Source organism: Lytechinus variegatus, chromosome 2, assembly GCF_018143015.1.
Source record: "Lytechinus variegatus isolate NC3 chromosome 2, Lvar_3.0, whole genome shotgun sequence".
NCBI classification, from domain to species: domain Eukaryota; kingdom Metazoa; phylum Echinodermata; class Echinoidea; order Temnopleuroida; family Toxopneustidae; genus Lytechinus; species Lytechinus variegatus.
This window is the reverse complement of record NC_054741.1, coordinates 55,640,452-55,657,613: the sequence shown is the minus strand read 5'-3', so window position 1 is coordinate 55,657,613 and position 17,162 is coordinate 55,640,452. Positions and strand designations below refer to the sequence as shown.

The window sequence follows — 17,162 nt, the reverse complement described above, 5'->3', positions numbered from 1 at the left end:
TTAAACAATATTACTTTTCTCCTAGAGTAGTGGTATGATAGTTGAATGAAGGTCCAGTCATGAGTCATTCGGTCAGAATTAAATGGTCAGTCATTCACAGTCCCATGCCTCATCCCCCATTCCTCCTTCCTAGATCTCATCTAAACATTGTCATTGATAGTACTGCTATCGATAGCTGGACACAAGGCCTTTCAGACTACAGAAAATTGTTGAGAAAAAGAAGGATGACGAATCACTTGTGAAGTCAGTATGAGTGAATGGGTTGTGAAACAGGGAAGTCAAACTATCTGCTGCCAATGAAGACAGAATGGTGTTTTTATGATTTTAGAACTCCCCGATTCTTTGTTGAGATTGGGGAAACCAAGATTGTGCTCTGTACACTGACATAGTAGACCTACCTCCTTAAAGGAAAAGTCCACCCCAACAAAAACCTGATTTGAATAAAAAAAGAAAAATTCAACAAGCATAACACTGAAAATTTCATCAAAATCGGATGTAAAATAAGAAAGTTATGGCATTTTAAAGTTTCGCTTCATTTCACAAAATAGTTATATGCACATCTCGGTCGGTATGCAAATGAGGAACTGATGACATCACTCACTCACTATTTCTTTTGTATTTTATTATATGAAATACGAAATATTTTTATTTTCTCGTCATTGTCATGTGAAATGAAGCTTCATTCCTCCCTGAACACGTGGAATTCCATTATTTTAACATTTTGTGCTTCAGGCAAGGAGGTCCTAATCGTCAAATTCGTAAAAATTGAAATATTGTATAATTCAAACAATAAAGAACAAAAGAAATAGTGAGTGAGTGACATCATTGACTCTCTCATTTGGATGTAACTGGCTCGTTCATATAACTATTTTGTTAAAAATAAGTGAAACTTTGAAATGTCATAACTTATTTTACATCCGATTTTGATGAATTTTTCAGCATTGTGCTTGTCTGATTTTTCTCTATTGATTCAAATCAATTTTTTCTGAGGTGGACTTGACCTTTAAAGTTAAAGTAGGAGAATTTTCTTCCAAAAAATTGTGTGGATTGAGGCCCTGGTTGGCTTGTTCCAAGGTCTTCAAAGGTCAGACATGTGTGAGTTAAGGCCAGTTTGGGTCATAACAATTGGCACAATGCAGTCATATGTATACTTGCACCCCTAAAGTATATGTAACATATATTTCATACATATCTGATGAACGGTTGCAAGTTGAAAGTAAATCCTGGTACTATCGAATCGGAATAATATTCCATCATGCCCTTATACGGTATAGTCACACTGGTGGGAATGGGAGCTTGGGTGGGTGTCGTCATCAATGGTTGGACACTACATACCTACACCGTGCTATGATTCATTCATGGTATAAAAGCACCTGTCCTGACCTCACTTACCTGAGTTACCTGTCTCACCTGAGTTTAAGATGATGGGATACTCTCCTTGCGGCAGCGTTGCCGGCAAGTGCCACCTGAAGGGTATTTAGCTATGCAGGTCAGATTCCAGTGAATCATAATCAAAGGAATATCCACTTCTCTTGCTTTTCCGTACGTCTTGATAAAAATACAGGCCCTCGATCAGTCCCGTCGCATCCCTTCCGAGGGGTTAGATATAGTTTAATAGTAGTCTTGCTTTTTTTACCTGTGACTTTCACCAGATAATTTAATTAGTTGTTGATATAAGTTTTATTTGTTGTTGATGATATTGGCCTATCTGACAAGGTGGTAAGTCTGAACATGGACCTGTTACATAGATCCACTGTCTGAACATACTTGTACAGTTAAATTACCCATGCAAGGTTCTGAATGTCATCTTGCTCACCCTTGTGCCTTCGAATCGAATATGAAGTATATATAACGTACATTTTATTGTACAGGATATGTATATGTAATGTTCTTTTCTACAAAGTTGGAATGCAAATTGTGAAATTTCATCGTAACTCAATCCCAATTTAATATACGTGTACATGTAGGCCTATTATGGATTTTTCGTTTGTAGTCTTTGAATTCGTATTGAGACCGCACATTTTACTGGAATATTTTTAATGAAGTTATTGAGCATTATTATAGCCTACCACTATAGCATGGACATGGTGTCTAATTTGGTCCTAAAAAATGTCAAATTTTGACAATTGGGTTGACCAAAACTTGGGAACTATGAAGTTCTTATTGATACATAGAAACAAGAATTTAAAGATTACTGTGATAGATTTTTGTCATAAATGAATACCTGTTATAAGATATTGGTATGTGGCTATCAGAAAGAAATTGGGATACAAATGAGGAGAGTGTGGAGTGAAGACTACCAGCACTGATCAAGCAAGTGGCCATTTTGCTTGTTGAGGGATCAGGAGAGCCTTTTAGGAAGCGGCCCGTGAGCGGAGGCGCATCGTCCCATGTCAATCTAAGTGATTTGGCGTGAAACGTAGAAGGTTGAAGACGAGATGCCGCCGCTGGCCAGTTAAAAACAGGTGCTTGGTAACGGTCTTGGAAAATTGACCAAAAGCATCTTCTTTCTCTTGTCCAATTTAGCATGTGCATATGTCGTAGTTGAATGATATCTCCTGGCAATCAACAAGAAAATATTTTATATGTAGGTATTAGATTTCATGGACTTCTATTCAGTCTCTAATATTTCATGCTGAGGCTCTGTCTATATGTAATTGACCTCACATGTTCATAAACATGTAAATATCAGGGCGATATTACTCATGGATCCCTTCAGTTGTAATGTCTGAAATAATAATCAAGAAAGGCATTCCAGGGGGGAGGGGCAAATAGTTTTTGGCTTGTCTTAAAATAAAAAGAAAAAAAAAACTGTTTACTGCATTGAATAATACTAAGCACCAATTGTATTATTTTTTGCTGTAAAAGGCTTAATTGACATCTCGGTATCACCCTTTGGAAATATTTCATTTTGTGTGTCATGCTACATGTATGGTAGGTCTTTTCATGTTTGCATTTGTATTTATTATTATTGAGAATGTGTTTAATCCACATTCCTTTGTTTGCAAACATTCATGTAGAAGAGAAAGATAAGGAGTGTTTTGATAAAGAAGAAGTCAGATACATGCATAATAATATATGATAACTTCTTGTTGAAGGAGCACATGCTTTCAATGAAAACTATGTTGTACATAATTATGTAGGCTACATGTAGTAGGCTAATCACATTGTTTTTCTTATCAGGTTTTATCTTTAGAACAGTAATTGCACCTTCTTTTATTAAAGAGAAATGCCAGTAGTTGCAGTAAACACTGATTTCAAGAGAAAGCCTGTAAAACCAGGCTTAATTGTCAATATATCATCGAGGATCTAGATCTGGTACAATTACATAAACTGAACTTTGTGAAATCTTGAAATCTACGCTGAAAAAAGATCACAATGAAGATCACCAACACAGATAGACACACATGGGACAGTGTATTATTATTGCTGGAATAAAGACCCGACGGAAGTGACCGAATCCGCGCTTATTTTGCTCATTTCTCAGCAATTACACAATTTCTTCCAGAATCCTTTGGCACATATTTTTTATTCATACAAACAGACACTTGGGTGGTCATTATATTAGATTCTGTAAAAAGTCATTTTGAGATCGTTACCAAAACTGGAATTTATCTTTAAATGAATCAATGATTGATTTACATGTAGTGAAAAAAAAACTTCTTATCATAGTCTATTACCCTCAATGCAACCGTGAATTTATCAGTTTAGAACCACAATTTGACTGATTATTCTCACATTTGTGGTTCAAAACACCTTTTGCAATTGCATGCAGTCCCATGCATGCAAATCTGATTGAGCAAAAATAGGTATTGCTTTTATTGCTTTATGAATATTGGTCATGCAATCTTGTAAATAATCTGAATTTTATTCTATGAAAGGCGAACTTATTCAAAGGATTCTAAAAAATGATTATATTTTTTTTCTTATCAGTTGTAGAGGTATTTAAGGCATTAAAGTTTCACACAAATTTTTTTATGTAAAATCTAATTTTATAATTGAACAGTGTTATATTTTTTCTCCATTTGGAATTCTGCCAGTCTGATACATCCTTGATCCATGGGTATAATTTTGAAAGTACATTCATTGAGAAAAAAAAGAGAGGAAAACTGGTATAGTCATTAGACTTTTTCTTCCAAAGTTCCTTTTAGACACAATTTCAGAATTTGTGACAATCCCCAATATTTATTGTCTGAATTTCACTTTGAGGGTTTACAATGTAGTTGTCTGTTGGAAGTAGAGACTAGAATGCATCTAAGTCAAATGAAAGTTGCAATGGAATGTGAAATCAAAATATTTAATAATATATAATTTTGACTTAAAATCAATTCATTGTGCCTTGCCATTTTACATATTTGAATGGGGGCACACTTGGGTAAAAAGAAAGGATTTGTAGCTGGAATCATGGCAAGTTTGATTTCAAACCCTTGACAAAGTTACTTCTGCCTTTAAATTGAACATCATACATGTGATAACATACAAAATAATGTCCAGTAAAAGATGACTTAAAGGTTTAAAGAGATCCTAAAGATAGATGTACGAAATATAGATTCTTGACATAAGTGCAAGGCAAGACTCCAAGTTGTCTCAAAGATGGAAACATACACTGAATAATGCATAGAACCGTTCTGTCTGATGCAGAGATTAGTATCAATTTCCACCATTGTATCCTCACACACTTGACGTCATTGATCAGTTAAGTTCGGGGAAGGGGTTGGGGTGGGGGTCAGGTCATTCCAGTTCATTTTGGATTGTAATGACATCAAATCCAAGGCAAGCCATTGATCAGTTTGACTGTTTGATCAGTGAAGGGGGGGGGATGGTGGACCCAGTGCTATTGAAAGTATAGATTATGTTGCTAAGTTAGATCAATGATCGGAAGGTGGGGGGGGGAGGTGCGCTATTATGTACCAATATTTTACATTTGTCGTGATGTGATATCACAGACACTGTCTAGTCAGAGATGGTTTTTGATGGGCCAAACTGTGCAGTGGAAGCAGGGGTTAAGGTGGGGGTCAACTGTTGCTAATTCATTGTGATTGAAATGACATTCAATATGATTGGAGGAAGGAGAGTGATGTTACCATCCCAATTCTGTCTTCTCAAACTGGATTCTCCTGTATTGATGCATCTCTGCCAGCTGCCAGAGATATCCACCTTTACTCTATGAATTTTGAGAGGTTCTCTATCAGGATAACATGGATGCAGCTGCCAATGCTCATGGAAATAGTCCTTATTGAAATTGAATTCTTTTATCATGTATCAATTATGAAATTTATGTCAAGCTAATGCGCTGTCAGGTATTTCCTCTTAGATTATCTGAAAAGAATCAAACCATAAAAACTTGTTCACAAATGCTCAGTGAATTCAGGGACAATCATTTATCTTGCAGAGATGCCAACCGTTACAGAATAATAATCAGATAAGAAATTACGTCTAACATTATGTGCATAACCGAACATCTGAACCAAATGTTTTCTTAAGAGACAAAATAAGTTAACAAAAGTTTTTTCGCAGTCATTAAATCGGGAAGTAAACACTGAATTTACATTGTTAGAACACATCTCATGAATATTCCATGAAGGGTTGGCAACTCTGATTTTATTCCAATGGGCATAGGCCTCTATGACTGAGGGGTACATGATAGAATACGTATGTAGGAAACATAGTTGTTGAAATTGTGCATACATTTGATTTTGAAAGGTGACAGACATATACTGAAGCCAAATACATGTATAGTGAAATACACGTGGATAGTTCATTCATATCTACAATGGATTTTTTTTTCTGTCATTAAAAAAAGTTACTCTCTCATTGATTATGGCTTTGTCAAAGTAAAATTAATCCTTAAATGTACATGTAGATGTTTTTGGCAAATAAAAACAAATGAATAACACCTAATTGCTGAGTTTTGGTTGCAAATACTAATATTTTGCTCCTTTTTTGACACATTGAATTACGTGGATTGAATAAGCCACAGTATGTAATGCACAGGCCAGTACGAGAAGGAATGAATATACACGTATTCGGTAAGAAAGTGTATAGGCAGCTAGGCTAATGAGCATGCAAACTCCCCTGGGGGTAGTTTGCATGGAAGAAGTTGTCCCATATTTGACACATGGCAGTCAGCTGGGAACATTGCGTCTGTGTTGGTGATTCTGTGTTCCGCAGTAGAGACGTGATGTAATGCAATTCGTTAGTTTGTACTAGAACTGGAGTGACAGTGTGGAGTAAAAAGGAATATCCCTATACACCCGAGTGGGAAGAAATGTACCATGTTATTAGCATTCCTCTTAATGATTGATCCCATGTGGAGCCAAAATTGTAATTTCATTACCGTAAAACTAGCAATATTATAACAAAAAGCCATAGATCTTACGCAAATTTCATGAATCGCTCAGATTTCATGCTGTGAATTGATTGAATTACAGAGTATTATTGTAGAAGGCCCCATATTACTGAATCTCTGTGGTTTGAGATATATATTTTGTGAATACATGTAACTGTAGTAAGCCTACTATAGTACTTGCTTACATGTTTGATTGGAATAACTTACTACCAGTATTCGCCTTCCAACTCATTCTCTTATGCCTAAAGTACATTTCTTACAAAAAGGCTTATAGAGTTTCTCTTTTGTAATTGGTCCATTTCGAGATGCCCCAGTTGGATTAATCAACCAAATAGCTGTTTATTTGTCTTAGTTAAGACCTGTGCTTTTCCAAATTCCTTTCAATTATGAAAAAATGCCCAAGCGATGTTGAGCTTCTATAAGAACTTGAATGTTTAAGAGCCATCTTGACTGCCAGCAGCTGGGGATCCCCCGCTGTCCATTTCATCTGCTGCCCTCGCTCTCCAGGCCGGAATTCCTGGCATGCGCTGTTGTTCCAGACTTCTTATTTGTGACAACAAAAGAATAGAAGGAAAATCAACCTCAACCATGCACACAAATGCATGATGCCTCCATTAGATTGACCTAAGTTATATTTCATAATTCTTTCAAGGGGTGATATAATCTGAACTTTTTAACGCAAATGTTTATTTGGCCTATACAAATTGCAAGCAATGTTCTTTGCGTAATGATGTTTATATATAGGCCTATAAGATCTTTTGAAAATACAGCATTCAATTTTCAAATCTGGATGTGTGAAACATGTTCATGAAATAATTAGGTGTTACCACAAGGGATCATGCAACTATTATGATGCTTACATGTATGGCAAGTGCTCAACCATTACCCTGAGTTGAGCGCAAGCTACCCAAATAAGGCACAAGAAATTCAAGTAATTGAATTTGATGTTATAATACCCATCTACTTCACCTGAGTTGAGATAATAATAATGATCAATACCGCTTATCACAAAACATGTCTCTAAGCGCTTAAGAAGCTACATGTAAGTAGTAGGCCTATATCCTATTTAAAATGCGACCTTATCTAGTACAACAATAATTCATGCAAAATGCTATGATGCTGTGCATTTATGTAACATGGTATTACATTGTCAGTCATGTTGCCAAGGCTCTTTGCCATCAAGCCTCATTTGCCAGACTAATAAATGAAAGCTTGTCAATTAATACTAAGAGGGATTTGTTATTCGAGCATTGTCTTGATGGTTTGGGCCATTAGCGTGCAGCTAATGAGAGAAATGGTATTTGTTTTTATAGCGGTAATTGATCCCTATATCTGGGGCTCCCAGGATTGTAGGGTTGTGGTGGTAACCTTCTGATCTATGGTATCTTTCATTTCACAAACCATCGTAATAGCTATTTTGGTTTTCATAAGTATCTTGATCACCGGAGGAAATGCTTGAACATGGTCTCAGGTCTGCACATTATCATCGCTCTTTCATGGTGTTATGCTGTAGAAAACTGAACATTGGTAAATGAATAGTCCATAATGTGTTTTTGCTAGCAACAATGTTGAATTGAATTTCATCTACTTCTGTTCAAGTTGGCACCATCATGACCATGGTCCACGCTTCCTGAAGAAGTTGCATTCATGGTAACTGGGCAATTATTGATGTTGCTACCAGGTGTAACAGGAGCATATCAAAATATTGTTTATTGAAATGGGGCCCAGATAATAGAGTTTAAAAAAAATTGAAAAATAAAATGAAAGCTAGTGTTCAGTGTGAGATAGATGTATGTCTCAATATTCCCCCATTTTAGAGCTTTTTGATTAGTTGTTGCTCAGTCAATTGAGTGTGGGGTAGTCTTCTCCAGGCAGAAGACTAAAGCCAATATAGTGTGAATGGGACCTCCGCCTGTGAAAACAGTCTGTCCCTCTGATAAGATGTCAAATGGAGGCCCCTTTGTAGAGGAGATTCACAACATTTGTATGTGAAGAACCCACTGCAATCTTTTCATTACAGAATTTCAAGTTTTTAAATTCAATATCAAGAGTAAGGGAAACCCTGGTGAAGTGGTCCACCTGCATACCCCAGTCAGTTGTATCAAGAGGAGAGAGACCTGCGGGTCATAGCGATTAGAACTATTTGATTTTGTGCCTCCCAGGCCATGTGCACGTGATGCCAAACAAATGATAATGATATTATCTTATTGTCATATATCATCCTTTTACACTCATAGATGGCTGCCTCCCTGAAAAACCGTACCCGAGAAAATTATTGATAAAAATGTTAAGGTGTCTGTAATATCAGACTATGTGAAGTGCCTTTTGCCTTTGGCCCATCAACGAGTATGGGATGATTAAATGAGTGAATGAATTTATGAATAGGTGACTGTAGGAGAACTATATTTATGAATTAAACATGAATGCATGCGCTCAATGAATTCCCCTTCTAGTTTAGTTTTACAAACCCTAAAGTCACACAAAATCTTGATTGCAATAGATGTGCTCTTTAGTTTCAGTAGTATGCATTCAAGATCTTAAAAAAAAAATTGTGTGTGTTTTTACTTATGAATATCCATCAGGTTTTCATAATTTCACTTTATAACTGACACCATGCAATTTATGTTCCTTTCATTGCATTTAAAAATAGAATTTAAATCTGCTTGAATTCATGATTTATGAAATATGTTATGAAAAAAAGACATTTGATTAGTAATACAAAGTTTGATACAATGTGGGTCACCTTAAAATTCATAGGCCTACAGAAGAGGAGAACTTTACTCTTGATCCTCAAGGAATATTCATATATGAATTTAAACTTAACATTTCCACATCTGATTTAGAGAAACAGAAATGAATATGCTCGCCCAAAGAACATTTATCAGGCTTAATTTGTGACTGATGATTTTTAGTTTCTTTGTGAACTGATTAAGGAATGGTTAAAATTTGAAATCAGAGGACCACTCAAAAGCTGTTTTCCTAGTCTCAGCTCAAATTAAAATGGCTTCCAGTCATTTTCCATGTTCAGCCATTTCTTCTTTATCGGAAGCAGCCGACCAGCTAGGGGTCGCGAAAGAGATCGGAAAGGTCAGGATGACACACTTATTTTCTACACCGAATCTCGTGTCTGCAGGAAGTTTGTCTTTTTCCACCATGCATGGGTGTGGGGGAGATGACGATGATGATGTGCATTTATAACAATGCGGCCCTTGCGGCCATTTTGACCCATTTATTACAGGCATGAATGGCAGATAGCCCTCACCTTATAGGTCCACATGCATTGCTATAGATGTTTATCAAATACATTTATATTTTTCGTGGGGGGGGGGGGGGAGGGGAGGTTGCCATAGGCATAGCCTGTGTTGTAGATATCCATTTACAGTTTCACATTCATGTATACTTAGCCGTCAGATATACTGTACTACAGCATACTTCTATATACCATTATTGATTCACTTGATATTTGGTTTCATCAGACCCCAAAGGCACTCTCATGTACCTGTAATTTGCCCTTTAATATCACATGAAAAACTTTGATTGCTCCCTTTTTTTTAATTCACAAGTCAACAAATTGCAATAATTGTATATTTGAGCCCCCATGAAATAGTGCGAACATGGCGAATACACCGAGTCTGACTGAATAATAATGTAGAAAGAAAATAGTAACGAAGAAAAATAAAGACAGGAAAAAAGTTCTCTAAGAAAGCATAGCCAGAGACAGTCTCCTCAAGTTACTTTTCAAATGATTTTGTGTTATTTATAACTACCAACATATAAGTTTGTGATGAACTTTAATAGATTTCTCTCATTTCTTTTATAGTATGTTGACTTGGTTTTCAGATCTTTGGCATTTGCATATAGGCCTATATTTTTCTTTCCAACAAAGAATTACATGTTGTACCAACCTTCCAATATCATACAAAAATGGTTACAAATTCAAAGTAAAACCAATGCAAAGATGAATCAACCATTCTCTCGCTTCACGCAAATCCCAACACCAAAGCTCACACTGTGGGCCTCTATTTAAAGGATTGGTCAACCACTGTGGGCATTTGTACTTTTTCACCGTCTTTGTTAGAAGAATGAACATTTAAAACCCATTGTCACTGAAACCATGGACCATTACACCAACCCAAGTGTTAGGGACTAGTCCTTTTTTTTCTCTCTTCAAATGCTTACGATCCATGGTGTGGTATATGTAATTAAAATGACCACTGCTGTTTCTGAAAACTAAATTAATGCCTCTTGTGAAGACCAAATATTGCTCCAGCTGTTATCAGTCAACATTGAGGCTACATCCATGGCACGTCTTCTTAGGAGTCAATATTGATTAGTTTTGAAAGATAACTTCATTGTAAAAAAAAGGTGTTTCAATTTTGAATGCTCATCATGTTATCAATACCCTTTGTGGTATTGTTGTTTTGATTTTTCCTGAAAAAAATAAGAAAATAATGAAACATCTAATTTCAAATATAGAATATAGAACAGATACAATCAGTGTTTAGATAGAAGGTAATAGAAACTAACTGAGTAGTATACAAACATTGTTTCAGGAAGTAGCCAATATATTGAATATAATTTATGAGTTATGGAAAAGCAACAAAAGGACAAGGTTTTGAAACGTGATAACCCTTTTTACCAATGGTATTCAAATTTATGCATGTGTGTATTTTTATAGACCAAGGTAGTTCATGATTTGGTTTGAAAGCACATGTATATTTCCCAGAGATAAGAATTATGTAGTCTGTGTAAGTGTGTATTATTAAAGATAAATACCAGTTGTGATAAGATCTCAAAATGAGTTTGAACAGAATCCAATAACATTACCACCCAAGTGTTTTTGTTGTTTGTATAAATAAAAAATATGTGCCAAAAATGGCTCTGGAAGAAAATGCGTAGTTGCTGTAAAATGAGCAGAATAAGGACGGAATTCCATCAAATGTCAGATATTTTTCCATGTAATATTAGTACATTGTCCCACAAATGCTTTTCTGTGTTAGTAGTAATCATAATGATCATTTTTGAGCTAAGATTTTATGATTTCACAGAGATAAGTTTACATTAATGTAGCAGATCTAGATATATGACAATATTGTGACAATTAACCATGATTTAAAAGACTTTCTCATGAAATGAATGTTTGCTGCAACAACTTTCTTTTACCTTTAAATAGTTCAAATTACCTTCATATTACACGGCAAAAGAAAAAATGGGAATTGGAATAAATTTGTATCATTTAATGCACAGGCTTCTTGATTCTTGTGAACCTTCCCATGTTGCATAAATATCTTACCATTTCATATAATTTCCAAATTATGTTAAAACAGAGCCTTATCAGTATAATACTCAAGTTTTTAGACACTTTTACCATTGTACATGTAGATGCCTATATCTGTGGCATTGCTCGACCCTTGGACTAGAACCATATGGGATGGCTTAGATTTCGGTACCAGCTGAACAAAAAATGTAACTCTAAACTGCCCATGTGTATAGTCTCCTACCAGACATTTCTTATTTTTAAAAAAGTTAAGAAAACACAAAAGAAACTTGTAACCTTCATATTTTACATTAATTTCACATTTTCAGAAAATGGAATGCATTATTAATTGTATCATTTGCTGATTAAAGATTTGTGCCATTGGATCTACAATATTCATGCTTTCCATGCGGTAGTTATCCTTATTAAGTGTAATTGAGAAAAATTGTATTTGTTTAAGATATGATATGATTGATATCCTTAATTATATTCTAAGAAGTAGTTTGTGGGAATGTATCACTCTTATGTTTTTAGTATTAAATGATTTATAACTCACTGATTTATGTTTAGTTGCGATTTCTGCTCAAGTCAAGAGTTGCCATGATTAATAAGACAGTGTGAAACCTTATTCATCACCATATTTCAACTATTTTTTGTTCTCAACATATCCTGCTTCTATGACATTAGCTCAAACTATTAAGAAAGGCCTATATGAAATACAAATCATACCTTCTACTTCCCTTGTTTCCCTTTTTCTGCTTTATTAAATGGAATTTGTATTGTAATTTTGTAAACTTATAGGCCCGTATTCTGAATTTGGGTTTAACTTAAACTCAGGTTTAAAGTTGTGGTTTAACTATGGAGAGCCAATTGGTACACATTCAACTTAGTAACTCATATGACACCCAATTTGTTCATTATTGTCTAGGAATGATAAATGACATATTTTGAAATATTTTTATTTATTATGATAGCAAAAGGAAACAAATTAGTTAACATATAAAATATTCAATAATTTTGGCACAGAGTTAGACCGTGGTCTAAGTTAAACCTGACTTCAGAATACGGGCCTATGATTTTATGGAAATAATCATGGTCATTAAGGCTACAACAACAACAGACATTATTAAAACAATTTATAGATTGTTTTGGCCATAAATGTAGGTTTACTCCATTGAATCTCTGGTCGTAAACTTGAAATTCACATTAGAATGTTTCTTTTTTATTCTACATCATTCTACCTTCACTTTCTTTCATGTAGCCTGGATATCAAATGTGATATCAAGTAAATTCTGTTGTATATTTTTTTGAAAAGAATGGAGACAGACAGACTTCCTGGAATCGCATAAATTTACTTTCATTTGAAGATCAGGTTGGAGATGAAGCACTGCTACTGCTTCACATGCGGTATAAACATGTACAGTGCTCTCTCACAAAAATGTCCATAAACTCCAAGAACTTTGCTCAGACCACAAAATAAGTGATGATTTATCTCAGAAAATGTTTACATCAGACTGAACCAGATGACGTTATTGTACTCATAAGCCAGCATCAAAACTCTCTCATTCCTATATCATGAAGGATGTGTCTTCTTTTCACAGTTCTCGCACTCCTATTGCATTGACACGTGACCCTTAGAAAATCAGATTCCCACAGAAATTCTCAAAAGTTTGAAAAATATCTACCAACTTTCAGGTATTTTCTTTCAGGGATATAGATAGTGATTTGCTTTCATACATGTACGTGCATAATGTGTGGCATTTTTGCCATCCAGTGGGTCTAAACAAACCTAGACACACTCAACATCTGGTCAGAAACCTTTTGTGTTTGTTGAGAGAAAGCTCAGCAGCTATGACTGCTTGAGACACAAACAATTGGTGCCCTGCAATTGATCACTACATTTGGTCAGAAACCAGATGTGATTGGAAAAAAAATGGGTCAACAAGGTTGAAAACGAGGGGAAACATGATATTTCGTTTTGGTTAGGAAATAATTTTGATTAATGGTTTTCCAAGTCCAACTACATTCATTCAATGTCTGTATGTGGAGTTTCAACGAGGTGTTGGTTTTGACGGTGTGTGCACATCAAAAAAAAGAAAGAAATATAGTCAATCATGTATTTAAAGTAGAACATCATGGTATGAAAACAGGAAGTATGAAGTATTAGTATGTCTATGCCTTCTTCATTCGTTAACATTGATATGTCTGGCCCCACAAGCCCCATCAATCATGGCTTTTTTCTTTCAATAACCACCTAGACATGTGGTGCGCAACCCCTCTCTCTCTGTGTCAATGTGCACAGTCGAATGCAAAATCATGCTGTGAGCTCTCAGCTAGGTTCAGTGGCAGGGGGAACGTTCCTGAACCAGGAAACAAGCTGCCACACATATTTGAAACGCCTTTTTTTTTCAAAGCAACACGCTTAGTGAATATGGTGTTACGCAAACATACAATGGTTACTATACACATCTGTTGCCAGGTTATTACTTAAAACCTCTGTTGAATGAAAAATCTTTCCTTAATTAAACAGAGTATCGGTCATCAGGAAGAACAAACATCATGGAACATAGAGATCTCTTCTACCAATTTCAAGCGCATACTTGTAGCCTTCTGTGAAAATGAAACAAAACAAAAGAGACGATGAGGAAACACACTTCATTGACTAGCCAAAATTATGCATCATAGATTTGAATTACTCAAGAGTAAAACCACATGATTTTATACATGATCATAAACTTAACCAATGAGTAAGGAATAAAGTAATTATAGTTTTCAATCTCAAATTATTCAAGGTATTAAAACTAATACAGGATATTGAAAAATAGATCTTTTACTGACTTTATTTATTGATATATACATATGTACATGTATGTACTCCATGATCAAAGAGTTAAGAGGTTATTGGGTTTTCTAAAGTACTTGAAAAGAACCCTCTTGTGTACATGCTACATGTACATGAAAGTCATGAAGTGTTAATAATGACTCATTATTCTACAAGCTAGGCAACCAGCCAAATATTGCTTTAGCAATCTACAAAGAAAACATTTCATTAATTAACATAGAAGTGCTCATTTCATATTTGTGGAGCATTCTCATCCATGAAGCATACATGCATATACTATACATTTTCATTTGAGATGCAGTACATGAAAGAAGCAGCACTTTATGTGCAGTGGTGGTTCCAGGATTTCCTTTATAGGAGGGGTAAAATTAATTTGATAAAGAAGGGGGCACAGATTTTTTAAGTGACTTGTACTCTACATACAGTATGTTCATTGGTTGATTTTTTTATTAAAGAGGAGGCATTTTTTTCAATTCGATTCCTTGAGCCCCCGCCTAGATTCATATTTTAATGCTACGAAAAAACAAAACAACAACTATTTGGTATTTGGAAAGGGTATATTTCTTGATGGCTTTCACTTTATTGACCAATCTTGGATGGCAATGCCTGGTATATTTACCAATCTGATAAGATCGCTTATTTTGGGCTTTTGAGAATCATAGCTCATACACGTACATTACATTTTAGCAAGTGAATTCAAATATTTGTGCTTATATGATATTCATTTTAGATTTGCTCTTTTGTTTGAGAAATAGATTTGTTTCTTAGAGTGGATTGGATGGTATAAAAAAGTTGTCCTTTTTAAATCTTAGGAATGGACTTTCAATCACTCAGCCTTCGGAATCCCATACTCTCTGGTGAATTCGAAAGAGGCTAACAGTTAGTGCAAAGACATAGATGCCCTCTTACCTGGCAAAATCTCGTCAACGAGGGCTCACCTGGGGGGCTCTCGTTGCATTATATATTTCAACCGGGAGCCCTTACCTGCGAGATGTCACGATTGGAGCTCCAACACCTTTGGGTGTCGCGGGCCAAACAATCACGGAAATTACTTTGGCGCAATTCACCGTGGTTGCATGTACAGAGTAAATAGCTGAGAGCGGGTCAGAATAAGATTTCTTGTACACGATGGAGCCTCGATAAACAAGAGGGAAGGCCGAATGGCCGATGAAAAGTGACAATGAAAATTGAGCGGAAAAGGAAGAAGATAGTGGGAGTGAAAGAGGGATGGAGAGTAAATAAAGAAGAGATATATGATAGTTACACTTACTGGTGCTAGTTATGTCATATGAAACATTTAAATTTTAAAAGATAGCTCATGCTGTAATTATACAAGAAGAAATTAACTACATGTTGAAATCTTCTGAGACTTTTTAATGGAGAAATAGCAGATATGACACATATGTTCATTGAATTCAGAGATAGGGATCCAAGACGGTGACATTGAACGCCTGCATGAAGAATGTTTTTTATATTTTACATTGTTATTAATATGCTCATTCATCAAACCATGTTTTCCTATCCCTCTTTGCCCTCTGGCTTTCCAGTGATTTGCGCGATTGAAAATAAAGCTAAGAAGGACGGGTGAGGCAGGGTGATCAAATACAAGCAATGTGCGTCAGATGCTGCTGCCAGCATATTTCAATCTCACGTATGTTTTCCTACGAAACGCAACACCCTGTCATTTTTTTATCAAGCTACTGAAATACACGGCTGTCTCCATAATATTCCAATACAGATTTCGATAAGATATGTAGTTTTGATTCGTACATATTGTGATCTCTTCCTGTTCGGCCCGCTCCCAACCCGCAGTCGTACCCATAGGCGATGGCATTGTGTCAATGTCATTGTCGAATACCTTTGGACTGCCAAGATGTGAAATATTGTACTTGAAGATTGTCAAGGGAGGGATATCAACATCTAATGCTGGGAATTGCATATGATTTTTTTTAAACAAATCATCAAATATGCTGTAAAATACTACTCTCAATACATCTACATTTGTAAATATAGGAAGTGATATAGCATACTTCTTTACAGTACATCTATGAAATAAATGAGTATGTTTCTGTGAGAATATACAATGATTTACTGTTAAAACGGATTGCCAATTTTTTCCTAGTCATTGTAGAGTGTAGTATTGTCTTAAAATCCCGAATAACAAAGTTTATGAGCACTGAGCAGTTTTAAGGAAATTCACCGTAGATTTAGTTCTTTCTCTCTTCAGACTAAGTGATAAATACTACTTATATGGTTAGGTATTGTAGGTAGCTATGAAATATTGTTTGTAGTCTTTGACAGGTGCCAAGGCATGAGATTAACCAATCACAGAGCTCTAAAATATGCTTAAATAGATCTTTAACAAATCTTTTTTTATTCCTTTTCTCTCTTTGAACAGGTTGATCCTAAAGTGGCATTCCCCAAGAGATCCCATCCCAAGGTAAGAATATATAAGTTTCTTCCTTAAGAAATAGATTTTACAGAAAAATTACGGAAAAGAGACTTTTTGCCAAATATCAGCCTACACGCTTCATTGCTACTGTGTTCTCTTGATGATCTCTTAGGCTTTTTACACAGGATTTTCTTAACCCCGGACTATCGCTAACCCCGTACTATCCTTAACCCCGTACTATTTTTTTCCTTTTCACACATGCCAAATTGTTATTGCTAACCCGGATAAGGAATGCTTGCTTTTTACACACGAAACTCGCTAA

The 17,162-nt window shown here is 35.5% G+C and overlaps 1 protein-coding gene across 1 annotated transcript in view; it reads left to right on the top strand.

The window, feature by feature from the left end:
- Positions 1 to 16,939, top strand: part of LOC121408412 (RNA-binding protein Musashi homolog 2-like) — a 48,533-nt gene extending 31,594 nt beyond the window's left edge. The window contains exon 5 of the mRNA XM_041599888.1: positions 16,847 to 16,939. Within this exon, the coding sequence (XP_041455822.1) occupies positions 16,847 to 16,915 (69 nt within the window). The 3' untranslated portion in view covers positions 16,916 to 16,939. The remainder of the gene's footprint in view (positions 1 to 16,846) is intronic.
- Positions 16,940 to 17,162: the final 223 nt, after the last annotated feature.